This window comes from Erinaceus europaeus, chromosome 20 (assembly GCF_950295315.1).
Source record: "Erinaceus europaeus chromosome 20, mEriEur2.1, whole genome shotgun sequence".
NCBI classification, from domain to species: Eukaryota; Metazoa; Chordata; class Mammalia; order Eulipotyphla; family Erinaceidae; genus Erinaceus; species Erinaceus europaeus.
The window spans coordinates 56,196,004-56,219,691 of NC_080181.1; the positions used below are offsets into that span (position 1 = coordinate 56,196,004).

Below are 23,688 nucleotides of genomic sequence, written 5' to 3' on the forward strand. Positions count from 1 at the left end.
CAAGAGGGAAGGGAGAGATAGTTCCCCTGCTGCAGATGGGGACTAGGAACTTGAATGATTTATTACTGAATAAATTGAGAGGACAGGGGGCATAGAGAGGCAGACACCTGCTCCCCTGCTTTACCACTCGTGAAGCTTTCCCCCTGAAGGTGGGCACCAGGGGCTTGAACCTGTGTCCTTGTGCCCTGTAATATGTGCAGTTAACCAGGTGCATCACCACCTGGCCCCCTGTGACCAGGGACTTGAACTAGGACCTTGTGCATTGTAACATGCACTCAACCAGGTGCAGCACTACCTGGCCCCTAATCATTTTTTTAAAAAAATGGAAGTAGGGGAGGGTATTGGAATGTAGTGTATCTCTGTGTCCCACCCAACTATAACATTGTTCACCGTTTTTTATTTTTTAGATTTTATTTATTTCATTTTTGTTGCCCTTGTTGTTTCCATTGTTTTTGTAGTTATTGTTGTTGATGTCGTTGTTGTTGGATAGGACAGAGAGAAATGGAGAAGAGGGGAAGACAGGGAGAGAAAGACAGACACCTGCAGACCTGCTTCACCACCTGTACTGCCCGACCCCCATAAAATACATTATTTAAAGCTTTGTCAGTGGGCGCTCTATGGGCACTGGCGCTGTGGCAAAAACGCCGGACGGCTTGAGTTCAAGGCTTGGTATCACATTTATCAGCCACAGTGAAGGCGTGGTTCTTTCTCTTCTCTGTATAATAATATTAAATAGTTACCAGCTCGAGAGAGAACCAGAGTATCACTTGGGCATATGTGGTGCTGCGAACTGAGCGAGAGACCCTGAGCTTGCAGGTCCTGTAATCCACCTTCCAGCTCCCACTTCGCCATCCCACCTCCCACCTCCCCGGATTCCCAGCCGGCTCGGCTAATTTTGCGAAATTCAGAGAAAAACCTAACCGGCGCCACTCGTCCTGCAGCCCCTCTGGTCAGGAAGGAGCCCGGAACCTTGGAGCGCCGCCTCCTGTTTCCCTCCGTTGAGTCTAGGCGGCCGGTCCCTTCCCAGCATGCTCTGCGCCGGCCCGGCCCGGACTTCCGGGAGGTGGGCGCACAGCCCTGACGGCTCGTCGCGGGCCCCTCAGTCCACGGGTAGACAGAGCCCGCGGGGCGGGGCGGGGCGGCTGCCGGGGCGGGGCGGCTGCCCCCGCTTGCCGGAGCTCGGCGGAGGGGGCGCAGGTCTCGGCCACCATGGCGCTGCCCCACCGGCCCGACGCGCCCGAGCTGCCCGACTTCTCCATGCTCAAGAGGCTGGCGCGCGACCAACTCATCTACCTGCTGGAGCAGGTCGGTGCGGCCGCCCGGAGCCACGGGGACGGGGACCTGGGGACAGAGACGGGGGACCTGGGGACAGAGACGGGGGACCTGGGGACAGAGACGGGAATCTGGGGACAGAGACGGGGACCTGGGGACAGAGACGGGGAGACCTGGGGACAGAGACGGGGGACCTGGGGACAGAGACGGGGGACCTGGGGACAGAGACGGGGGACCTGGGGACAGACGGGGAACGTGGGGACAGAGATGGGGGACCTGGGGACAGAGACGGGGGACCTGGGGACAGAGACGGGGGACCTGGGGACAGAGACGGGGAGACCTGGGGACAGAGACGGGAATCTGGGGACAGAGACGGGGACCTGGGGACAGAGACGGGGAGACCTGGGGACAGAGACGGGGGACCTGGGGACAGAGACGGGGAGACCTGGGGACAGAGACGGGGGACCTGGGGACAGACGGGGAACGTGGGGACAGAGATGGGGGACCTGGGGACAGAGACGGGGGACCTGGGGACAGAGACGGGGGACCTGGGGACAGAGACGGGGAGACCTGGGGACAGAGACGGGGAGACCTGGGGACAGAGACGGGGAGACCTGGGGACAGAGACGGGGAGAGACCCCGGGAGACAAGGAGACCTGGAGGTCTTCGCAGCCCGGCCTGGGGAAGCAGCCTCTTCGGTGCTGCAGAAGTGGCTGGAGCCCCAGCCTCGCTCAGTGCGGGTGGTGTCTGGCCGCTCCATGCGGACTTTTTCCTGAAGATTTTTTTTTTTTTTGATTTTTTTATTGGGGAATTGATGTTTTACATTCGACAGTAAATACAATAGTGTGCACATGCATAACATTTCCCAGCTTTCCATATAGCAATACAACCCCCACTAGGTCCTCTGTCATCCTTCTTGGACCTGTATTCTCCCCACCCACCCACCCCACCAAAGTAAAAGAGTCTTTTACTTTGGTGCAATACGCCAACTCTTGTTCAGGTTCTACTTGTGTTTTCTTTTCTGATCTTGTTTTTCAACTTCTGCCTGAGAGTGAGATCATCCCATATTCATCCTTCTGTTTCTGACTTACTTCACTGAACAGGATTTTTCAAGGTCCATCCATGATCGGCTGAAAACGGTGAAGTCACCATTTTTTATAGCTGAGTATATAGACCACAACTTGCTCAGCCACTCATCTGTTGTTGGACACCTGGGTTGCTTCCAGGTTTTGACTGTTACAGAGTGTGCTGCTAAGAACATATGTGTACACAGATCTTTTTGGATGGGTGTGCTGTGTTCCTGCAGGTGTCTATCTTTTTCTCCCTCTCTCTGTGTCCCCTCTCAATTTCTCTCTGTCCTATCCAACAACATCAATATTAACAATAACTACAACAAAATGGGAAAAAATGGCCTCCAGGAGCAGTGGATTTGTAGTGCAGGCACCAAGCCCCAGCAATAACCCTGGAGGCAAATACATAAATAAATAAATAAACAAACAAATAAATAAAAACGGCCTCCTGGAGCAATGGATTTTTAGTGCCAGCAAATAACCCTGGTGGGAGTTTTTTTTTAAAAAAAAGGTTTTCTGGGCTGGTGAGATAGCTCAGTTAGTGTGCTGCTTGGTCTAGTGCACAACCAGGTTTGAGCCTGGCCCCTTCCTCATGGAAGGAAGCCTTGATGTTATTGTCTCTCACTCTTTCTGCCTCTAAACAAAAATAGTTATGTGATCGGGAGGGACTCAGGGGGTGTCACAGCAGATCAAATGCCTGAACTGAAAGTATGAGGTTTGATCTCCAGCATTGCATGTGCCATGGCAGTACTCTGGTTCATTTCTGTCGCTTGCTTGTTAGTAAGTAAACGAATCTTCACTAATTGAAAGGTGCATGTGACCCAGGAGGTAGTACAGTGGGTCATGTGTTGGCCTGTCACGCATGATGTTCTAAGTTCAAGCCCTGGCATCACATGTATTGAAGTGTTACTCTTGTTCTATGTCTCTCCCCACCACCCTTCACAAGGAAATAAATAAAATATTAAAAAGTTATTTGGAGGAGGGCTGAATGGCAGAGGCAGCCTTAGACTGAAGGTGAGGGTCTCCGCTCTGGCTCAGAGACGGACATGGCAAAGTGAGACAGAGGACAGCTGTAGATGTAGACGCCAACAGTGCCGGCGTGGACGAGGTGCAGCCCTCCCTGCTTGAGTGACCAGCAAGTGACCTGGGGTACTGTGTCCCCTTTAGCTTCCCGGAAAGAAGGACTTGTTCATCGAAGCGGACCTCATGAGCCCTCTGGATCGAATTGCCAATGTCTCCATCCTAAAGGTAGCTGCCCCTGTGTGTTTGTATGAGTGGTAGCACTCACTCAAGGGCCTCTGCCCCTGCTGCTGAACACAGGGCAGCCACGTTGGGCGGGCAGAGCGGGACTGTTTTCGTTTTGGTTCTTTAGACAGTGTCAGAGTGTCGGTAGGGTGGTTGGTAGGGTAGTGCAGCTTTAACAGTCCTTCCCGTAGCCCCATCTCTGTCAAACTTTGTGGCTCTCATGCCCACTCGTGGGTTTCTCTGCAGCAACACGAAGTTGACAAGCTGTACAAGGTGGAGAACAAGCCAGCCCTCAGCTCCAGTGAACAGTGAGTTTCCGCGGGGCTGACCCCGGGGCCCTGTGCATCTGCCTTCCCCTGTCCTTGGCGGGGGTGCACTCTGCAATGCCACAGTTGGCTTTCTCCCCTGTTCCTTATGGCTTTGGAAACCTACTGCCCTGTCCCCCCACCCCCCATGAACAAACGCTGGTTAACAGGGCTACATATCTCCCCAACATAGGTGTCAGCACACCCCCGCTCCACCTCCTCCAAATTGCCCCCCCTCCGCTGTAGAGTACTAGGCACCCAGCCCCTTTCTACTTCCCCCTGCCCCCTCTTCATGCCACCTTTTTCACAGAGCAGGAGAGAAGGAAAGGCACGGAAGCTTCCCCCAGTGCAGCGAGGACTCTCTGGCCTCTTCATTGATCTCCCTTCCTACTGTTTCTCTCGTCTCCCTCCCTTTGTCTTCCTTACTCTAACCAGTCATCTGCCCTCTAACTAGACTGACGGGTATTTCAGAAATAGTTCCATTCTGCTCAAGCATCTTCCAGACTTCCCACTGGTTACCAAGTAGAGTCCGAATGCCCATCCTCCATAGATTTCTAAGACATCCAGCTTGTCTCCCCCGTGGCCCCCGCCCTTGCAGGGGCCTTCACCCTTTCAGCTGCTCCCTCCACTGCTGGACATTCCCGCCTGGACTCGCCGCTGCTGTGAACACCCCGTCTTCAGGGCCAGCTCCTGCCCTGGGTGAAGTCTGTCTCTCAGGCCGGGGTGCCTTTCTCTGCATTTCCATGCTGTTTACTGGTTGCTCTATGCATAGGACGCACAGTCACACACTGGCTGCTGTCTGGTTTCTTGTTTTGATTTTGATTTTTTTTTTCCCAACTTAAGTGATAATTCCTTCACCTGCAGAAAACAACTCTCCCGGGTCTGTGGTAGACACGCCCATGAACTTCAGTTTGGAAAACATTCTGTTACGTTCTTGTATTGTTTTCCTGCACAGGGTTGTTAATATGCTGCACGTAATATGCATCCTGTGTCACCCAGTTGACTGTCAATGGTCTGAGAGAGTCTGAGAGAACGCCAGCTGGTGCCCCCTGCTCACAGTGTCTCCTGTGGGTGGCAGACCAGGAGAGCTGGACTCTGTTTGGCTGTGGTGAGAACCATAGACCTGTCAAGATAGACAAAGAGTGAAGGAGCTGGTGGCGTTTTAGTTTCTCCTAAGGCAGTGTCATCAGCTTTGTGGCTTTTCTTCTTTTTTAAAATTTATTTATTCCCTTTTGTTGTCCTTGTTGTTTTATTGTTGTTGTTATTGATATTGTCGCTGTTGGATAGGACAGAGAGAAATGGAGAGAGGAGGGGGAGAGAAAGACAGACACGCGCAGACCTGCTGCTTCACCGCCTGTGAAGCGACTCCCCTGCAGGTGGGGAGCCAGGGGCTCAAACCGGGATCCTTCCGCCGGTCCTTGCGCTTTGCACCATGTGTGCTTAATCCGCTGCGCTACTGCCCGACTCCCCACTTTTTTCTTTGTTTTTTTAAAAAACTATTTATTTATTTTAATGAGAGATACAGAAAGAGTGAAGAGAGACCCAAGCACTGCTCAGCTCTGGCTTGTGGTGGTGCTGGGGGATTGAACCTGGGACCTTGAAGCCTCAGGCATGAAAGTCTCTTTGCATAACCATTATGCTGTCTCCCGAGCCCCATTTTTTTCCTTTTTCTCCTACCCATAGACTGTGCTTCTTGGTCAGACCCCGCATCAAGAATATGCGCTACATCGCTAGTGAGTATTCAGCCGGGGGGTGGGGGGTGGGGGTGGGCGCCGCCTGAGCTTTGGCCATAATAAGAACTGTTCAGCTTGGCCCAGCAGGGTAGTGGTGTCTGCCTGTGTGCAGTCCACACCTGGCCTACAAGGTGCACTTCTTCTGTCTGTAGATCTTGTCAACGCTGACAAATCGGCGGGCCGAACTCGGAAATACAAAGTGATCTTCAGCCCGCAAAAGGTGAATCTAGATCCTGGTGGGGGGGGGGGGGGTCAGGTGGTCCTGGATTGAAGTTTGGGGAAAGTTCTGGAAGCAAACTGACTCAACACAACACCTGTCCTTGACTTCATGACTTCATTTACTTCCTGTCCCTGACTGTAGGACTTAGTATATGTGGACTTTCTGATACAAATAGAAATTCCCTTTTTTAAAAAAAATTATTTATTTATTTATTCCCTTTGTTGCCCTTGTTTTATTATTGTAGTTATTATTAGTGTTGTTATTGATGCTGTCGTTTTTAGATAGGACAGAGAGAAATGGAGAGAGGAGGGGAAGACAGGGGGAGAGAAAGACACCTGCAGACCTGCTTCACCGCCTGTGAAGCGACTCCCCTGCAAGTGGGGAACCAGGGGCTCGAACGGGGATCCTTATGCCGGTCCTTGTGTTTGCGCCACCTGCACTTAACCCGGTATGCTACCGCCTGACTCCCAGAAATTCCTTTTTGGTCAGGGTGCTGCTCAGCTCTGGTATAATGAACTAAACCTGAGACTTCAGAGCCTCAGACGTAAAAAATCTTTTTGCATAACCATTCTGCTATCTCCCAGCTCTAATACAAATTCCTTTCTGTCGTCGTGCATGAAGTTATGACTTCTCAGTGATTCTTCTCCCGCTCTTCCTTTCCTAATAACTGCATTAGGGGCCTGGGAGGCAGCTCAGCAGGTAGAGGGCATGCTCTGCTGGGACTGAGGCCCTGGACCCATGCTGCAGTACCTCATGGGAGAGCCAGGATGCTGGGGGAGCTCCATGGATGGTGGAGGGATTTCTGGAGTTCTCTTCTCTCTCTCCAAAAGTGAAGAATGAGACAGAGACCAGAGACAGCTCGCATAACAGGACGTGCTTCTTGCCATGCTCAGGGCCTGCAGTCACTTCTCCCTGCCTCCTACAGCTTCATAGAAATGTACTGCCCTGGCCTCTTTGGTGGGGGAAATACTAGTGTGTGGTGTCTCTTACCCTCTCTGTCCATATTTGTCTGTGTGAAATGAACAAGTTGTCCGATGAGTAGTGGAATCTCTCATGTGCAAGACCCCAAACCACAAGAAACGGAGACAGTAAGAACTGTGCCGGAAAGGTGGCTCAGTGGTATCATGCATGTATAAGACCAGGAGACACACACACACACACACCCTGCAGTGATTTATCACCCACTGGGCTCATCGAGGGATGTGGAAGGGCTGCCTCTGAGTTACTCAGACTTCATCAGAGTGCATTATTTATTTATTTAACTTGTGACTTGTCATTTTATTGATTTTTCAGTAGAGGTACATACTATAATCTTCTTATTCATTAAAAGGAGAGAGAGGGGATCAGGCGGTAGCGCAGCGGGTTAAGCGCACAAGGCACAAGGCGCAGGGACTGGCGGAAGGATCCCGGTTCGAGCCCCGGGCTCCCCACCTGCAGGGGAGTCGCTTCACAGGCAGGCAGTGAAGCAGGTCTGCAGGTGTCTACCTTTCTCTCCCCCTCTCTGTCTTCCCCTCCTCTCTCCATTTCTCTCTGTCCTGTCCAACAATGAACGACATCAACAACAATAATAATACTCACAATAAGGCTGCAACAACAAGGGCAACAAAAGGGGGAAAAATGGCCTCCAGGAGTAGTGGATTCACGGTGCAGGCACCGAGCCCCAGTGATAACCCTGGAGGCAAAAAAAAAAAAAAAAAAAAAGGAGAGAGAGAGACAGGGTGCAGAGCATTACTGTGGCAAACGCAGTGCTTGGACTTGGGCCTCATGCTTTCGAGTTACTGCTCATCCTGCTGTGCAATCTCATGGGCCACTGTGTCAAAATACTTTGTTTTAGTTATTTAGTTATTAATTTATTTTCATGCCATTTTGGAAAAACCTTTTTTTAAAAAATATTTTATTCCCTTTTGTTGCCCTTGTTTTATTGTTGTAGTCGTTTTTGGAAAGGACAGAGAGAAATGGAGAGAGGAGGGGAAGACACAGAGGGGGAGAGAAAGACAGACACCTGCAGACCTGCTTCACCGCCTGTGAAGCGACTCCTCTGCAGGTGGGGAGCCAGGGGCTCGAACCGGGATCCTCACGCCGGTGCTTGTGCTTTGCATCACCTGAGCTTAACCCGCTGTGATGCTGCCCAACTCCCGGAAAAACCTTTTCTTACACAGCAAAGGGACCTGGGAACCACTGCACACACCCCAATGTGGCTTAGCATAGGAATCAACTCTTTTTTTTCTTTTTTAAAATTTATTCATAAGAGAACCAGTGCATCAGCTTGGCCTATGTTACTTTATCCACTGTTCCACTTCTTGGGCAACTTAAATTCCTTTGTAAAACTTTTGCTGGCTCTCATGGAAGAAAAATAAATTACTTAGTAACTAAGTAAGCAGCGTGAATAGGAAGTGTTGGGCCAGCTGGTCCCAGTGCCCTTTCCCGACCCAGGACTCTCGGTTCTTTTCCGTTTGCCTGGGCCAGTAGTGTTGTCTTCTTCAGGGGCCACAGAGGAGCCCGGAGAAATGGGAAGGACTGAGGGGCGTTCCCAACCAGCTGCCTTTTCTCTTTCAGTTTTATGCCTGCGAGATGGTGCTTGAGGAAGAGGGAGTCTATGGAGGTGAGAGGAAGGGGGACCCCCACATGGAAGAAGGGATGTTTCTTCTCTGCTCTGCCCCACCTCCTCTGCTTCCTGGTCTCATTCCTGTTGGGTTGGCAGGAAAAGAATGGGGACGGGGTGGGCTTAGAAGCCCAGTGAGAACACTGGTGGGGGACTACATGCCGGGGCCTCTCCCTGGAACTCGCCAGCTGCTCCAGTCTTACCTCCAGGACTTCCAATGGACGACTGTGCCTCCCTCATCTATTTTTCTCACCCTGTTCTGACACAGTGTCTTTACTGAAAGTCCTGCTATAGTGCCGTGTTTCTATAATCAGTATTGTTGTTTTTAAAAATTGTTATTTTTTATTTGGTAGGACAGGGAAATTGAGAGGGGAAGGGACCTAGGGAGAAAGACAGCCTCCTGCTAGAGCGCTGCTTCAGTGCTTGTTAAGTTCCCTGCAGGCGGGGCTGGGGGCGGAAGCCAGGTGCTTGTCCATGTGCACTGAACTGGGTGCGCCACCTCCTGGTTCCCCTGGTGGCACATTATTTGTTGTTGTTGTTGCTGTTACTGTTATTATTATTTTGCCTCCAGGGTTGTTGCTGGGGCTCAGTGGCTGCACTATGAATCCACTGCTCCTGGAGGCTATTTTTCCCCTTTTGTTGCCTTTATTTTTAATATTATATGGAAGTAGGGCTTATACGTGTATGGTTCTACTGCTCCCAGACTTCCTCCTCCTTCTTCCTCTGCCTTTCTTTCTTTCTTTTAACATAGACACAGAGAGTGAAAGACCACAGCATCGAACCTTTCTTCAGTGTGGTGGGGGCCTGGGCTGTGTGGGGCAAAGCAGCACACTATCTGAGCGAGCTCTCTGGCCGGTCTCCAGACCCCTTTTTTACTTCCTGGGTAGAGACAGCCTGAAATGGAGAGGGAAGGGGATGATGATAGGGAGGGAGAGAGACAGAGAGATACGTGCAACACTGCTTCACCACTCACAAAGCTTTCCTCCTGCAGGTGGGGACTGGGGGCTTGAACCCGGTTCCTTGCACATTGTAACAGTCCGCTCAACCAGGTGTGCCACTGCCGCCCCCCCACTTGTTTATTCAGAGAAAGAGGCAGAAAAATAAAGAGACCGGGAGAGATACCATAGTACTAGAGATCCCTGGTGCGGCGACACCTTCATATTGTTACGGGATTTGAACACAGTTGTGCACATGCTAGGCATGAACCTTGCCAGGCGAAGTGTCTCTGTGGCTCGTACCATATTTGATTTATTATTTTCTAGGTTCACTTACAAGGCTGGGGAGGGAGGGAGGGAGGGAGGGAGGGAGGAAGGCTGGCGGAACAGGTCGTATCAGGGATCTCAGAACCTCATGCTTGAGAGTCCAACTCTCCCGTCACCTGCCCCACTTCCTGGTCACTGCTGCCGAGCCTTAAAGCCCGGGCTCTGCAGCCTAACTCCCCGTTCTGGGCCCAGCTCCCCCACTGTTTTAGTCTGACACTGTCGCCTCAGCACGTGCCACTCTTTTCTCTGCATCAGCCACACCCGGCCCTGACCTCCTCTCTGTTGCTCATATTCTCCACACCATGTGCACATCACACTTGAATTCTAAGCCAGTGTCGCTTCCTCCAAGTAGACCTGGTGGGGTTAACCCCTGGAGCACAGCTGTCAACCTCACTGGTATGTGCCTGTCACTGGACGGGGAGCCCCAGGAGACCGGGAGTATGTGCACTGTGTTTGCTCTCGGGCCCCTGTGCTCAGACTTTGTAGCACTTATCTGAGAATGAATGAATGAATGAATGAATGAATGAATGAATGAATAGGTGTCTGCTCAGCACCTACAGTCAGCCTTCTGGTGAAAACACAGCCTAAGCAGTATAGCAGGCTGCCGTGTGCCTGACTGTGAGCCCCTGCAGGACAGCATGTTGGTGCCTGGTGCGGGCACGCACTCGGTGCTGGCATGCCTGTGCTGGAGGAGCCCAGGTCTCTGGCAGCAGGCTGATGCTCTCGTTACCTACAGATGTGAGCTGTGATGAGTGGGCCTTCTCTCTGCTGCCTCTCGACGTGGATCTGCTGAGCATGGAGCTACCGGAGTTTTTCAGGGACTACTTCCTAGTAAGTGTGCAGCCCTGGGCTCTCGGCATCATAAGGTGGGGACAGATAAGTGCTGCAGTGGTTAGAAGCATTGACGTATGCTTCATCTCATTCTTGACTTGCTAGAGAAGTCCTAATTTGGAGAGTGACTGCCACTGGCCCACGGGTCTCCTTTTGGGCCCAATCCGAGGGAACTCTTTCAAGCATTCTCCACACCCTGCCTCCTGCCGCAGGGCTCCAGGGTGGCCGTGCCCCACGTGGGATTGACCTGTGTTCTGGCCCTCCTGGTCCCTGCAGGAAGGAGACCAACGTTGGATCAACACAGTGGCCCAGGCCTTGCACCTCCTCAGCACTCTCTATGGGCCCTTTGTCAACTGCTACGGGCTCGGCAGATGTGCCAAGGTGAGAGCTCTGTGAGACCAGCTCTCTACCCTCTGGGTGTTGTCTGTGGTCTTCTGTCTGTGACTGGCCCGCAATCGAGGAGCATTTGTGTGACCTACAGGAAGGCAAGAGCCAGGGTTTCCTGGGTCTCATCGCTGCTTCATTTGGTCTGAGATGATTCCACATTGGTCATGGGGGGTGGGGGTAGTAACAGCTGGGAGAAGGAGATGCTCCCTTGGGGTCAAGGATCGCATGTGGAAAGGAGGTGGTGTCTGTAGCTGGGGGGACAGCTGGGCACGAAATTGAGAAGGTGTTGGGTTCTGGCAGATGTCATATGAATTATGGAGGAGACTGGAAGAGGAGGAGGATGGTGAAACCAAGGGCCGGAGGCCAGAAATTGGACATGTCTTTTTCCTGGACAGAGGTAGATTGTGCTCCCCGTCCCCCATCCTCACTCCTAGAAGACACAGGGATGTGGAAAACGGGGTGCATGGCCTGTGAATGTCAGCCTTGACGGAGTGCGGGCCCTGGCCCCTGGATGGTGCAGCACTTGAGCTCACACCGGGCAGAAGGCCACGTGAGGGAGGGCCTTCATGGTCGGGTCTCGGTTTCAGACATGGACTTTGTGACGGCACTTTGCTCCCAGGTGGTCTATGAAGGCCTGGTGGACGACACTTTCCGCATCAAGTGTGGTGAGTGGCACCTAGGCCAGGTGGCTGGTGCTTGTTCCCAGGGGCTCCCACAGTGGGGCGGGAGGGGTAGACCTGGACTTGAGCGGACCACTGGCTTCCATATAGTTTGGGGGCCGTTGGTGACAGCTCAGGGGAGGGGAGGAGAAGGAAGGCCTCATGGGAGGTCTTCACTGCAGTGCTTCTCTCAAAGGGAGTGTTGACTTTGGCCCAGAAGTCACGTGCTCAGACAAGAGCCTGAAGGTGCTGCTGAATGCGGAGGACAAGGTGAGGGCGGGCAGGGCTTCCTTGGGGTGCCGGCTCAGGGAGTGAGATTGTGTCCAAGGAGGAGAGGCTCACGGCTGAGCACACAGCAGGGACCAGGTGCTTGGTGAGGTCAGCTCACATTCTCCAGCCTCGAGCCAGCATAGCTGCGCACTTCCTGTGCTGTGGTTGCTGAGCAGGGGAACGGACACGGTGGCCTGACCTGGGCCCTGCTCCTGTCCTGCTCCTTGCAGGTGTTCAGTGAGATCCGGAATGAACACTTCTCCAATGTCTTTGGCTTTCTGAGCCAGAAGGCCCGGAACTTGCAGGCCCAGTACGACGTGAGGCTCCACACCCTTGGAAAGCTGCTGGGTTTCCCTTCAGCTCGGGGGGCTGCGGGAAGGCTGTGTACTTTCCTTTCTGGGGATGGTGGTGGGGGTGCTGACCTCACGGGGCCTTGCCCACAGCGCCGCAGAGGCATGGACATCAAGCAGATGAGGAACTTCGTGTCCCAGGAGCTCAAGGGGCTGAAACAGGAACACCGGCTGCTGAGCCTTCGTAGGTGTCAGCCTGAGGGGACTCGCGGAGACCTGCATCCCCACCTGTTCCCACACTGGCAGCTGTGTCTCTGCATGTTGCCTTGAGACTTTTATTGTTCTAGACTGTAGAGCGACACCCTTTAGAGCAGGTACGTGTCCCTCTCCCTGCCCTCTGCAGATATTGGGGCCTGCGAGTCCATCATGAAGAAGAAAACCAAGCAGGACTTCCAGGAGCTCATCAAGACGGAGCACGGTAACCCAGGGGCTGCTTCTCATGCTTCTGCTTCTTTTTCTTGTTCTCTTTTGTTTTTTTTTATTACTAGTTCATTTTCTTAAATATTTTTTATTTATTTACTATTAGACAGAGACAGAGAAATTGAGAGGGGTGGGTGATAGAGAGGGAAAGAGACAGAGAGACAACTACAGCCCTGCTTCACCACTTGTGAAGCATTCCACCTGCTGGTGGGGACCGGGGCTTGAACCTGGGTCCTTGCGCACTGTAATGTGAGCGCTTTAACCAGATGTGCCCACTGCTTGGTCCCTCCTTTGCTTTCCCTCCCTCCCTCCCTCCCTCCCTCCCTTCCTTCCTTCCTTCTGCCTTCCTTCCTCTCTTTCTTTCTTTCTTTCTTTCTTTTTTCTTTCTTTCTTCTTTTTTTTGCCTCCAGGGTTATTGTTGGGGCTCGGTGCCTGCACTACAAATGGCTCCTGGAGGCCATTTTTTTCTTTTTTTTGCCCTTGTTTATTATTGTTGTTATTGTCATTGTTGTTGGATAGGACAGAGAGAAATGGAGAGAGGAGGGGAAGACAGAGAGGGGGAGAGAAAGACAGACACCTGCAGACCTGCTTCACCGCCTGTGAAGCGACTCCCCTGCAGGTGGGGAGCCGGGGGCTCGAACCGGGATCCTTATGCCGGTCCTTGCACTTTGTGCCACCTGCACTTAACCCAATGCACTACCGCCCGACCCCCTCTTTTTTCTTAATGCAGTGCTGGGAAATGAACTGAGGGCCTTGTGTGTGTGATACTGCCTTGTGATCTCCCAGTTTTTCTACTCTGTATACTTGGAAGGTGTGGGGAGGATGAAGGAAGAGACCCAAAGAGAAACTCCTATCTGGTGCTCCCCTGGGTACTCGCCCAGGACCTCATGCTGAGCTCTCTCCCAGCCATTCTTGTTTTTCTCTGCGATGGCACTCAGCACTCAGCTCTCAGCTCTCAGCACTCAGCTCTCATCACTCAGCTCTCAGCACTCAGCTCTCAGCACTCAGCACTCATCTCTCAGCACTCAGCACTCAGCTCTCATCACTCAGCTCTCAGCACTCAGCTCTCAGCACTCAGCACTCAGCACTCAGCTCTCAGCCCACCCAGGCGGCATGCTCTGTGGCTCTTTGGGCTGATGCTGGCTATGTGCAGTGCTGCTTCCTGCCAAGAGTCTTGGGCCCGTTAAGCCACCCCAAGGACAGAGGGAGAGACAGGGAGACAGGCACACAGCTGCAGTGGAACGGACAATAACAGGCTGTCTTCTGGCTGCCCACAGCGCTGCTAGAGGGCTTCAACATCCGGGAGAGCACTAGCTACATCGAAGAGCACATCGACCGGCAGGTGAGAGGGGCCCTGGGAAGCGTGCTGCCGGTGGGTGAGGAGAGAAACTCCCTTGCTCTCCTCCTGTGCAGGTGTCGCCGATAGAAAGCCTTCGACTCCTGTGCCTTTTGTCCATCACTGAGAACGGTGAGCCCAGGGTCAGGGGTGCAGATGGAACAGCTGTGCTTCAGGGAACAAGATGCCTATTGACAGACAGACATGACCCGTCTGGGGACAGCCCTCTCTGGCCCCTGCAGAATGTTTCTTTTAGTTTAGCTTTACTTTAATAAATGTTTCTTTTTAAAATTTTATTTTCTTTATTTATATATTAGAGACAGCCAGAAGTCGAGAGGGAGACAGACAGAGAGTCACCTGCAGCCCTGCTTCACCATTTGCAAAGCAGCTTTTTCCTTTCAGGTGGGGACCGGGTGTTCGAACCTAGGTCCTTGCACTTTGTTACATGTGCGCTCAACCAGATGCACCACCACCCGGTCCCTCAATAAATGTTTCTTGTTCTACTTAAAAAAACAAACAAGCAAAAACCAACTCAATCTTAGCAGACATAACATTTCCTAGTAATTTAACTTTTAAAAATTTATTTTCCGGGAGTCGGGCTGTAGCGCAGCGGGTTAAGCGCAGGTGGCGCAAAGCACAAGGACCGGCATAAGGATCCCGTTTCGAACCCCGGCTCCCCACCTGCAGGGGAGTCGCTTCACAGGCGGTGAAGCAGGTCTGCAGGTGTCTATCTTTCTCTCCTCCTCTCTGTCTTCCCCTCCTCTCTCCATTTCTCTCTGTCCTATCCAACAACGACGACAACAACAATAATAACTACAACAATAAAACAACAAGGGCAACAAAAGGGAATAAATAAATAAAAAAAAAAAAATTATTTTCCCTTTTGTTGCCCTTGTTGTAGTTATTGCTGTTATTAATGTCGTCACTGTTGGATAGGACAGAGAGAAATGGAGAGAGGAAGGGAAGACAGAAGAGGGGAAGACAGGGGGAGAGAAAGACAGACACCTGCAGACCTGCTTCACTGTCTGTGAAGCGACTCCCCTGCAGGTGGGGAGCTGGGGGCTTGAACCAGGATCCTTACTCGGGTCCTTGCGCTTTGCGCCACGTGCACTTAACCTGCTGCGCTACCGCATGACACCCCCCCCCTCCAGTTTAACTTTTTTATTGAGGGTCAATGCTTTACAGTGCAGTCATTGTTACATGCATGTAATTTCATTGTGCATGGGCCCCCACAGTGCTCTTCCACCTTCCCTAAGCCCCCTTCCCAGAGTTCCCTGTTTTGATGCAATACACCTACAATTATTTTTTAATTATTTAATTTTTTTTTTCTCTTTTAAAAAATTATTTATTATTAGATAAAGACAGAGAGAAATTGAGAGGGGAGGGGGAGATAGACAGAGAGACAGAGACACCTGCAGCCCTACTTCACCACTCATGAAGTTTTCCCCCTGCAGGTGAGGACCAGGGGTTTGAACCCTGGTCCTTGTGCACTGTAGTGTGTGTGCTTAACCAGGTGCACCACCACCTGGTCCCTGAGATTATTTTTAAGACTTACTTTACATATTACATATGGGACACATAAGAGAGTTTTATATGAGGAAGAGAGGACGGAGAGACATACCAGAGCATCACCCTGGCACACGCAGTGTTGGGATTGAACTGGGAGACTCGGATATGTAAGTCTAGTCCTCAGCCAAGTGAACCATCTCCCTAGCTGCTCCCTGCAGTTTTGCAGATTCTCTCCTCTGTAGACTGTAGCAGCTGGTGTCTAGGAGGTACCACAGTGGATAAGGCACTGGACTCTCAAGCATGAGGTCCCTAGTTCTATTCCTGGCAGTACATGTACCAGAGTGATGTTTGGTTCTATCTTTTTCTCATTTTTCTCATTAATAAATAAATCTTAAAAAAAAAAAAAAAGGTGGGGCAGATAGCATAATGGCTATGCAAACAGACTCTCATGTCTGAGGCTCTTAAGTCCCAGGTTCAATCCCCCGCACCACCGTAAGCCAGAGCTGAGCAGTGCTCTGGTGTTTCTCTCTGTGTCTCTCTCTCTCTCTCTCTCTCTCAATCTCTCTCAAAAATAAAATAAATAAAATTAAAAAAAAATAGAACAGTAGCGTGAGGTCTTAAGTTCCAGCCCAAGGATTGCATGTGCCAGAGTGAGGCTCTAGTTCCATTGTTCTCTCTCTTTCTCCCTTCCTCCCTTTCTAGTCTAATAAATATTTAAAGAGTTATCTGGGGACTGGGCAGTGGCACACCCAGTAGAATGCGCATGTTACAGTGCACAAGGACTGGGGTTCAAACCCCCAGTCACCACCTACCGGGAGGAAGCTTCACAAGCGCTAAAGGAGGGCTGCAGGTGTTTGTCGCTCTTACTCTCTGTCTCCTCCTTTCTGTTTTCTATTAAAAATAAATTTTGAGGAAGAATGGGCTCTGGACTTAGAGTCATGAGGCCCTGATTTCAGTCCTCATCCATCTGCCAGAGTGGTGCCCTGAGTCTCTCTCCGTCCAGCCCTCTCTGTCTTGTATTAATAAATACAATCTTTTTTTAAACAAAGGAATCACCCTCAGGCTTTAGAATCATGCATAGCCCACAGGAGACCCCAGAACAGGCCTATTACATCTCAGGCCTGCAGAGTGGCTTTCTCCCTTCATTCCCTCTGTTTCCTGCCTTCAACAAGGTTTTATAGTCAAACCCAGTCCAGAGTACAAGGGACAGCCAATCAGTGCCATGCATTTCCAGAAACCCAGATTCTGCAACTGGCCTGGCTGCTGCTGCTGAGTCCTCCACGGGTGGGTCCTCTCCATCTGGAGCAGGCCTTGCTTTCCCTGTTGCCTTATTGTCCTTGGAAGCCTATTTCTTCTCACCTCCTTGAAGAGGGATCTTAGTTCTGGGTTGGTTTGTTTCCCTTTTACCAGACCATTGCTTAGCTCTTGAGTTATGGCATTGTGGGGGCTTGAACCTGGGACATTGGAGCCTCAGGCATGACCATCTTTTGCATAGCCACTATGCTATCTCTTGACCCTCAGACTGTATTTTTGGAACACTGTGAACTCTGCAACCTCTTCAGTGTCTGTCAAGCAGTTCCAAGTAGCATTGATGCCCAGCCTGGCAGACTCCCTCAGAGCCCCTGCTCCTCCCTCCTGCATCCAGCATCCAGCCCCTGCCCCTCCCCCAGGACTATCATTCCTTTCAGCGTCCTTCCTCAGCGCTGAGATCCAGGCTGTATCTGTCACAAGCACATTTAAATGTAAGGTTACGTGGTCTGGGGGGTGGTGCAGAGGATAAATGTAAGGTTACATCTGTGGGGTCCTGTCTCTTTACTAAGGGCTTTTGGGGGTGAGTGGCCTTTGGCTGGTTTGGCTGCACCGTACAGTGTTGTTAAAATTTCGGAGGCTCTAGCCAGGCTGACTTGCTTCACGGTGGTGAACAGAGACGCGGAGACAGTGGCTGGGCAGGGAAGCTGTATTTCTTTATTCAGGAACAACGATTCACAAACTAAGACAAACTAATCACCAAACAGAACTCTGCTGTCTCTTTGCGGCGGCGCAAGCACTCTCTCTTTTACTCTGGAACTCAGGAACCCTCTCCCTTACTCTCGAACTCAGAAACTCTCGCACTCTCGCACTCTCGAACTCCGGAACTCAGGAACTCGGTCACTGGGGAACTCAGGAACTCTGGCTAACTCTGGCACTCTCGAACTCAGGAACCCTCTCCCATGGTCCCTTGGGGCGGGGCCAAGCAGGCCCGCGAAATTAACAGGACTCATCCAATTCTCTTGGAGGGGGAGGGCTAGAACAAGCCAATGTAAAGCATACGACAGTACAGGACGCATCAGCTGGCTAGTGAACTTGTTTCTTCTTTACCCTCAGGTTTGATCCCCAAAGATTACCGATCTCTGAAAACACAGTATCTGCAGGTGAGGCATGCAGATGTGTTCTTGAGGGAGCTGGTGGAGTGAGGACATCAGATGATGGAGACAAAAGAAGAAATGCCCCATTTCTGGCCCCATCACCATCCTGTCCCTTCTGGTCTCAGAGATCCCAGGGATAGTCCCCTTCAGCCTGAGGCCCAGCACAGGCCCTGCCCCTGCTGCTGCCCCTTTGACATGCCCCTCCTACCCCTCTTACGGAACTGGAGCAGTACCACCAAGGCAGCAGTTAAGCTGTTAGTTCAGTGGTGAGCTCCTACCCTGGCCCTTCCTTGCGTCAACATAGCTTGCTTTCCAGGTCTTTACCCAGCTGGGGAACTTTCTTGTTGAGATACACATCCACAGCTGTTATTTTGTTTTATTTGTTTGTTTATTTTTAAATCAGTGTTGTTTGATATGAGATAGAGTTTCACATGAGAGAGAGAGAGAGAGAACCAGGGTACACTTTGGTTAAGTGCCAGGGGGTTGAAGCAGGAGCCTTAGGAGTGCAAGTCTTTTTTTAAAATTTATTTATTTTTTCCCTTTTGTTGCTCTTGTTTTTATTGTTGTAGTAGTTATTATTGTTGTTATTGGTGTCATCGTTGTTGGATAGGACAGAGAGAAATGGAGGAGGAGAAAGAGAGGGGAGAGAAAGACAGACACCAGCAGATCTGCTTCACCCCCTGTGAAGTGACTCCCCTGCAGGTGGGCAGCCGGGGGCTCGAACTGGGATCCTTACACCGGTCCTTTGCGCCATGTGCACTTAACCCACTGCGCTACCACTCGACCCCAGGAGTGCAAGTCTTATGTTTTGCCAGCCAAGCTATTTCTCCAGCTTTTAGTCTGCTCCCTTGATAGCTGGCTTGATAGCCATGCATCTTAACGGCAGGCACTGAGAAGTGCGTCACTAGATAGCTTTGCTGTACAGGTGTGGGAGAACATCCCATACACACACACACACCCCTAAATTGACGGCTGCTTCCTGCCTGGGCTGTCAGGTGTGCTGCTTGTGCAAACTTGTGTTGACCTGGGTGCCACTAAGGGACACAGGAGCGTGTTCTGTCTGCATATCTCTGATGTGAAAGTCACTCACACTGATGCACAGCCTATACAACCTCCCCTCCCTACCTCTGTGTCCCCTCGAGGTCCTGCTGGACACTGGTAACTGGCTGAATTGCCTTCTCTCCAGAGCTACGGCCCTGAGCACCTGCTCACCTTCTCTAATCTGCGGCGAGCGGGCCTCCTGACGGAGCAGGCCCCAGGGGATGCCCTCACAGCAGTGGAGAGCAAAGTGAGCAAGCTGGTGATGGACAAGGCTGCTGGTGAGCAGGGCATGGGGCCCTCCCTCCTCGCTGAGCCCTCCACAGCAGGGCTGCGGTGAGAAGTGAGCTACGGGAGGGTGTGACCCTTCTCCACTCACTCGTCACTGCTGGGAATGGAGTAGCAGCTGTGCTCGGCTCCAGCAGTCTCTGCACTGCTCCTGTGCTTCCATAGCGAGTGCTGTCAAGGCCATCGTACAGATGAAGAAGTTGAGGCTGAGAGCAGTGAGTGGATCCTTCAAGGCCCTCACTGAGGCAGGGTTTGCACCCTGGAGGATTGCCTCTAAAGCACACACACTTCACCAGTTGACCCAGCCACTCTGTCGTTGGGTTTTGTGTGTGACTGATCCCCTGAGGAGGAGCAGGGAGGGTTGGGAGCATTGGTAGTTGTGTCCTTATCAGTTCTGGGGAGCTGTAGGCTGTGGCTCTGAGGGGGGCTGCAGACTCCTGCTGACTGAGGAAAGCCTGGCCTGGGGGCCTGACGTGACGATTGACTTGAGGAGATCCAGCGCATCTTTCTTCCCAGGAAAGATCACCGATGCCTTCAGTTCTCTGGCCAAGAGGAGCAACTTCCGTGCCATCAGCAAGAAGCTAAATTTGGTAAGTGGAAAGGGCTGGGGGAGGGTACAGCAGTTTCAGTCCTTGGTGAGGGGCACTGAATCCACAAAAGCCTTCTTGTGCTTTTTATAGGATCCAAGGGAAAAGTAAGAAAATAGGAAGAAAAACAACAAACATAGAAGACAGATCCACAGTAGTATGAGCTTCATTCCCTAAATATGTTATGTACTTACTGCTGAGAGAGAAGGAGAGACATGAGACATTGAACCTGAGCGTCACTCTTGCATATGCGATGCCAGGCATTGAACTCTGGACCTTGTTCTTCCAAGTCCAACCCCCTTACCCAGGCCTCTTAGCTGCACTTAACACAGGGATAAGGTACAGGCATTTGCTCCCCCTGTTCTTTACACCCCTCCTCTGGGAGAAGACTGCATATCTCCTAAATAAACTTACCTTTAATTATATTTCTATAAGATATTTATTAACTCGTGAGGAGAAAGAATCAGAGCATTACTCTGGCACATGCATTTCTGGGGTATGAACTCAGGACCTCATGCTTTCGAGTTCAATGTTTTCTCCACTCTGCAACCTTCTAGATCTTTCTTTCCTTTCTCCCTTCCTTTTTTAAAGATATGCACTCATCCAGGTGTGCCACCAACCAGCGCTTCAATTCTTTTTCTAATAAATCGCACATGCACGGCAAAGACTGATTGTTTCATAGACCTATCACAAGTACCCGCCCGTGGCAGCGAACAGCTGAGTGCTTCAGATAGCACCTGGTCACTGAGGTGTCAGGAGGGCCCTTCACAGGGCGTGTGGCACTAGGCCAGGCGCATCCACTGTACTGGCCAGTTCTCCCCTGGTTATAGAGCCTTGGTGCTGGTTCTCCTGTTAGCTGAAGTAAGCAGTGCACTCAGCTGCCTCCATTCTCGCTGGCCTGTGGAGGAGTGGGAAGCTGGCTTGTCCTTTACCTCATCTAGACCCTTGTGCCCTCCAGATCCCACGTGTGGACGGCGAGTACGACCTGAAAGTGCCCCGGGACATGGCCTATGTCTTCAGTGGCGCCTACGTGCCCCTTAGCTGCCGAATCATCGAGCAGGTGGGATATGTACCCCCTCCCTGCCCCACGTCGTGCCCCTCTTCCATTTTCTCTTAACGTAGACCTTCTTGATCCTGAGCCATCTGAGTAACCTCTCAGAAAGGCGCCATCTGGCACTACCTGGTCCTTTCCTAAAGCTGCTGGCGCTGTGCCTTCAGGTGCTGGAGCGCCGGAGCTGGCAGGGCCTGGATGAGGTGGTGAGGCTGCTCAGCTGCAGCGAGCTGGCGTTCACAGGTGTGGCCCGGCGGGGCGGGCGGGTGCCACCCAGGACCCTCGTGCAGCAGGGACTGAGTTTGCTGCCACCCTTGCAGACACAACCAGGGAGGACAAGGCTTCCAGTGAGTCCCTGCGCCTCATCTTGGTGGTGTTCCTGGGTGGTTGCACCTACTCTGAGATCTCAGCCCTCCGTTTCCTGGGCAGAGAAAAAGGTGAGCGAGAGTAGAAGGGTGACCTGGGGCCACACTCAGCAGGGCTCCTCTGCTGGCTCTGGGTGCCGCTTGCCGCGGTCTCACTGTGGACTGAGAAGCAGGGAGCCTCTCCCAGTGGCTGTGGCAGATCTGGCCCAGAGCATGGCTCTCTGTCGATGGTGCAGCCGTGGTGCTGGGGGCCTCGGCTCCACTGTGGGTCACGTAACTGGTGCTCTTGCCTTCTCAGGGTACCGGTTCATATTTCTGACGACAGCAGTCACCAATAGTGCACGCCTCATGGAGGCCATGAGTGAGGTGAAGGCCTGAAGTTTCCTGCTGGTGTGCAGGTCTTCTCTAGACACCATCCCCCTGGGAGGTAGGGGCTTATTCAGGGTCTATGTCTGAGGAGAGAGCTCACTTCCTGCCCCTGGGCTTCTCTTTGTTAGGCGGTGCAGCCTATGTTGTTAAACTACAAAGTAGGGGGAGGTGATTTTTGCTCTGTGCTATTCCAGTATCATTGTAAATAAATCTTTGCCTTGCAAATAAATACACAGCTCTCTTAGTTCTGGACTCCATCTGCACTAGTGAAGCCTGGGAGCTTTGCATGGGGCCTTCCTGTGCAATGAGGCTTGGAGTCTAGTGGCTCTAGGTCTGTTCTGCTGCTGCTTTGAAGGTCACTAAACCTGCTGTTGGGAGTTCAGAGTCTCAGACAAAAAAGTTTTTGGCAGGAGTCAGGCGGTAGCACAGTGGGCTAAGTGCACATGGCGCGAAGCGCAAGGACCAGAGTAAGGATCCTGGTTTGAGCCCCCAGCTCCCCACCTGCAGGGGAGTGGCTTCACAGGTGGTGAAGCAAGGTCTGCAGGTGTCTGTCTTTCCCCCTCTGTCTTCCCCTCCTCTCTCCATTTCTCTCTGTCCTATCCAACAATGACGACATCAATACAACAATAATAATAACTACAATAAAACAACAAGGGCAACAAAAAGGAATAAATAAATATTTATAAAAAAAGTATTTGTCAACGATTAAGCCATCTTCCCAGCTCTGAGTACAAATAAAATTAAAAAGTACAATTATGTAATAATGACACTACTTAAAATTTTTTTTTTTTAAATATTTTATTTATTATTAATGAGAAAGATAGGAGGAGAGAGAAAGAACCAGACATCACTCTGGCACATGTGCTGCCGGGGATCGAACTCAGGGGCTCATGCTTGAGAGTCCAAAGCCTTATCACTGCACCAACTCCCGGACCACTCTACTTAAAATTTTTAAAATATATTTATTTATTTTCCATTTTGTTGCCCTTGTTTTATAATTGTAGTTATTATTGTTCTTGTTAGTGATGTTGTCGTTGTTAGGACAGAGAGAAATGGAGAGGGGAGGGGAAGACAGAGAGGGGGAGAGAAAGACAGACACCTGTAGATCTGCTTCACCACCTGTGAAGCGACTCCCCTGCAGGTGGGGAGCTGGGGGCTCAAACCAGGATCCTTATGCCAGTCCATGCACTGTGTGCCACCTGCACTTAACCCGCTATACGCTACTGCCCAGCTCCCTAATAATGATACTACTGTGTGCTAATGTCCACTCTACTGTGTTGTGGTGGAAATGGCATGCTGCCGAGAACTTAGAGGATGTTGAAAGTGACAGTGACGTTCTGTAAGTGAGGAGTAGTGTGGTCCCAGAGGTGAAGAAAGTCAAGCATCCTTCACTTTTTCACTTTGGAGGTAAATGAAAAGGTCTCACAGAAGTTACAGTTGACCAAGATATTCCCAGGGGAAATGTGCAATGATGGACAGCTAGTCAAACAAGGAAATGCCCCTTTTTGCCTGTGAAGCTCACAATGGGCTTCATGGCTAGTAGCGCTTGCTGCGAGGGCCAGGCGTTCTTGAAGCCTCCTTGATGAGCAGCAGAGGTTAAGTACTACTCTGGTGAGGGAGCCGGGGCTCAATGCTCATGCTCTTAAGAGAGTTGTAAAACAAACAAAAAAAGACACAGGCTGTAAAGATGTAAATAATACCAGCAAATGTAGCTCCAAGCTAAAATGCAAGGTGTTGTAAATAAAATAAAGGACTACGCCTGCTGGGGGCAGTAATGGATTCAGCTGCTGGCGGCTGGGAGCGGGTTTAAGCCATTCAAGGTTTTATGAGGGTGACACGGGTGGGTACAGGACAAATATCCAGGTACTGCAGAATAAGCAGTTACCAGCTGGGGTCAGTCATGCGAGCACTCAGGCTGGACTTCCGGCCACCTGCAAGTTCCATCAGGCGGACACCATCTCCAGCCAGGTAGTTGAATTACTGGTGTTTGCACCCCAGGATAGTGTGCAGCTGCGTGGGTCGATGAAGAACATTCTTTTTTTTTTTAAAGATTTTATTTATTGATTGATGAGAAAGATAGGAGAGAGAGAAAGAACCAGACATCACTCTGGTAC

At 51.4% G+C, this 23,688-nt stretch overlaps 1 protein-coding gene across 2 annotated transcripts; it reads left to right on the forward strand.

The window, feature by feature from the left end:
* Positions 1-1,049: 1,049 nt before the first annotated feature.
* VPS33B (VPS33B late endosome and lysosome associated) lies at positions 1,050-21,818 on the forward strand. 2 transcript variants are annotated; one of them, XM_007539987.3, is made up of 23 exons: positions 1,050-1,305; positions 3,510-3,590; positions 3,834-3,895; positions 5,576-5,625; positions 5,778-5,845; positions 8,402-8,447; positions 10,446-10,540; positions 10,817-10,921; positions 11,228-11,324; positions 11,515-11,592; positions 11,783-11,856; positions 12,087-12,173; positions 12,300-12,390; positions 12,550-12,624; positions 13,904-13,968; positions 14,040-14,094; positions 17,836-17,882; positions 19,063-19,195; positions 19,719-19,792; positions 20,748-20,849; positions 21,008-21,083; positions 21,161-21,277; positions 21,504-21,818. In XM_007539987.3, exons 1-23 carry the CDS (start codon positions 1,210-1,212, stop codon positions 21,581-21,583), a joined length of 1,854 nt encoding a protein of 617 aa, XP_007540049.1. In that variant the 5' UTR covers positions 1,050-1,209; the 3' UTR covers positions 21,584-21,818. The 2 variants fall into 2 exon arrangements, with proteins under 2 accessions (XP_007540049.1, XP_060035447.1); XM_060179464.1 differs by lacking the exons at positions 14,040-14,094; positions 17,836-17,882.
* Positions 21,819-23,688: the final 1,870 nt, after the last annotated feature.

What these genes read in the sequence shown, in the direction of transcription:
- VPS33B (XM_007539987.3), top strand. Translation starts at nt 1,210, where the DNA reads ATGGCGCTGCCCCACCGGCCCGACGCGCCCGAGCTGCCCGACTTCTCC. An exon ending in TCATCTACCTGCTGGAGCAG is followed by an intron (nt 1,306 to 3,509) that starts GTCGGTGCGGCC and finishes TGTCCCCTTTAG; the next exon opens with CTTCCCGGAAAGAAGGACTT. An exon ending in GCTGCCGAATCATCGAGCAG is followed by an intron (nt 20,850 to 21,007) that starts GTGGGATATGTA and finishes CTGTGCCTTCAG; the next exon opens with GTGCTGGAGCGCCGGAGCTG.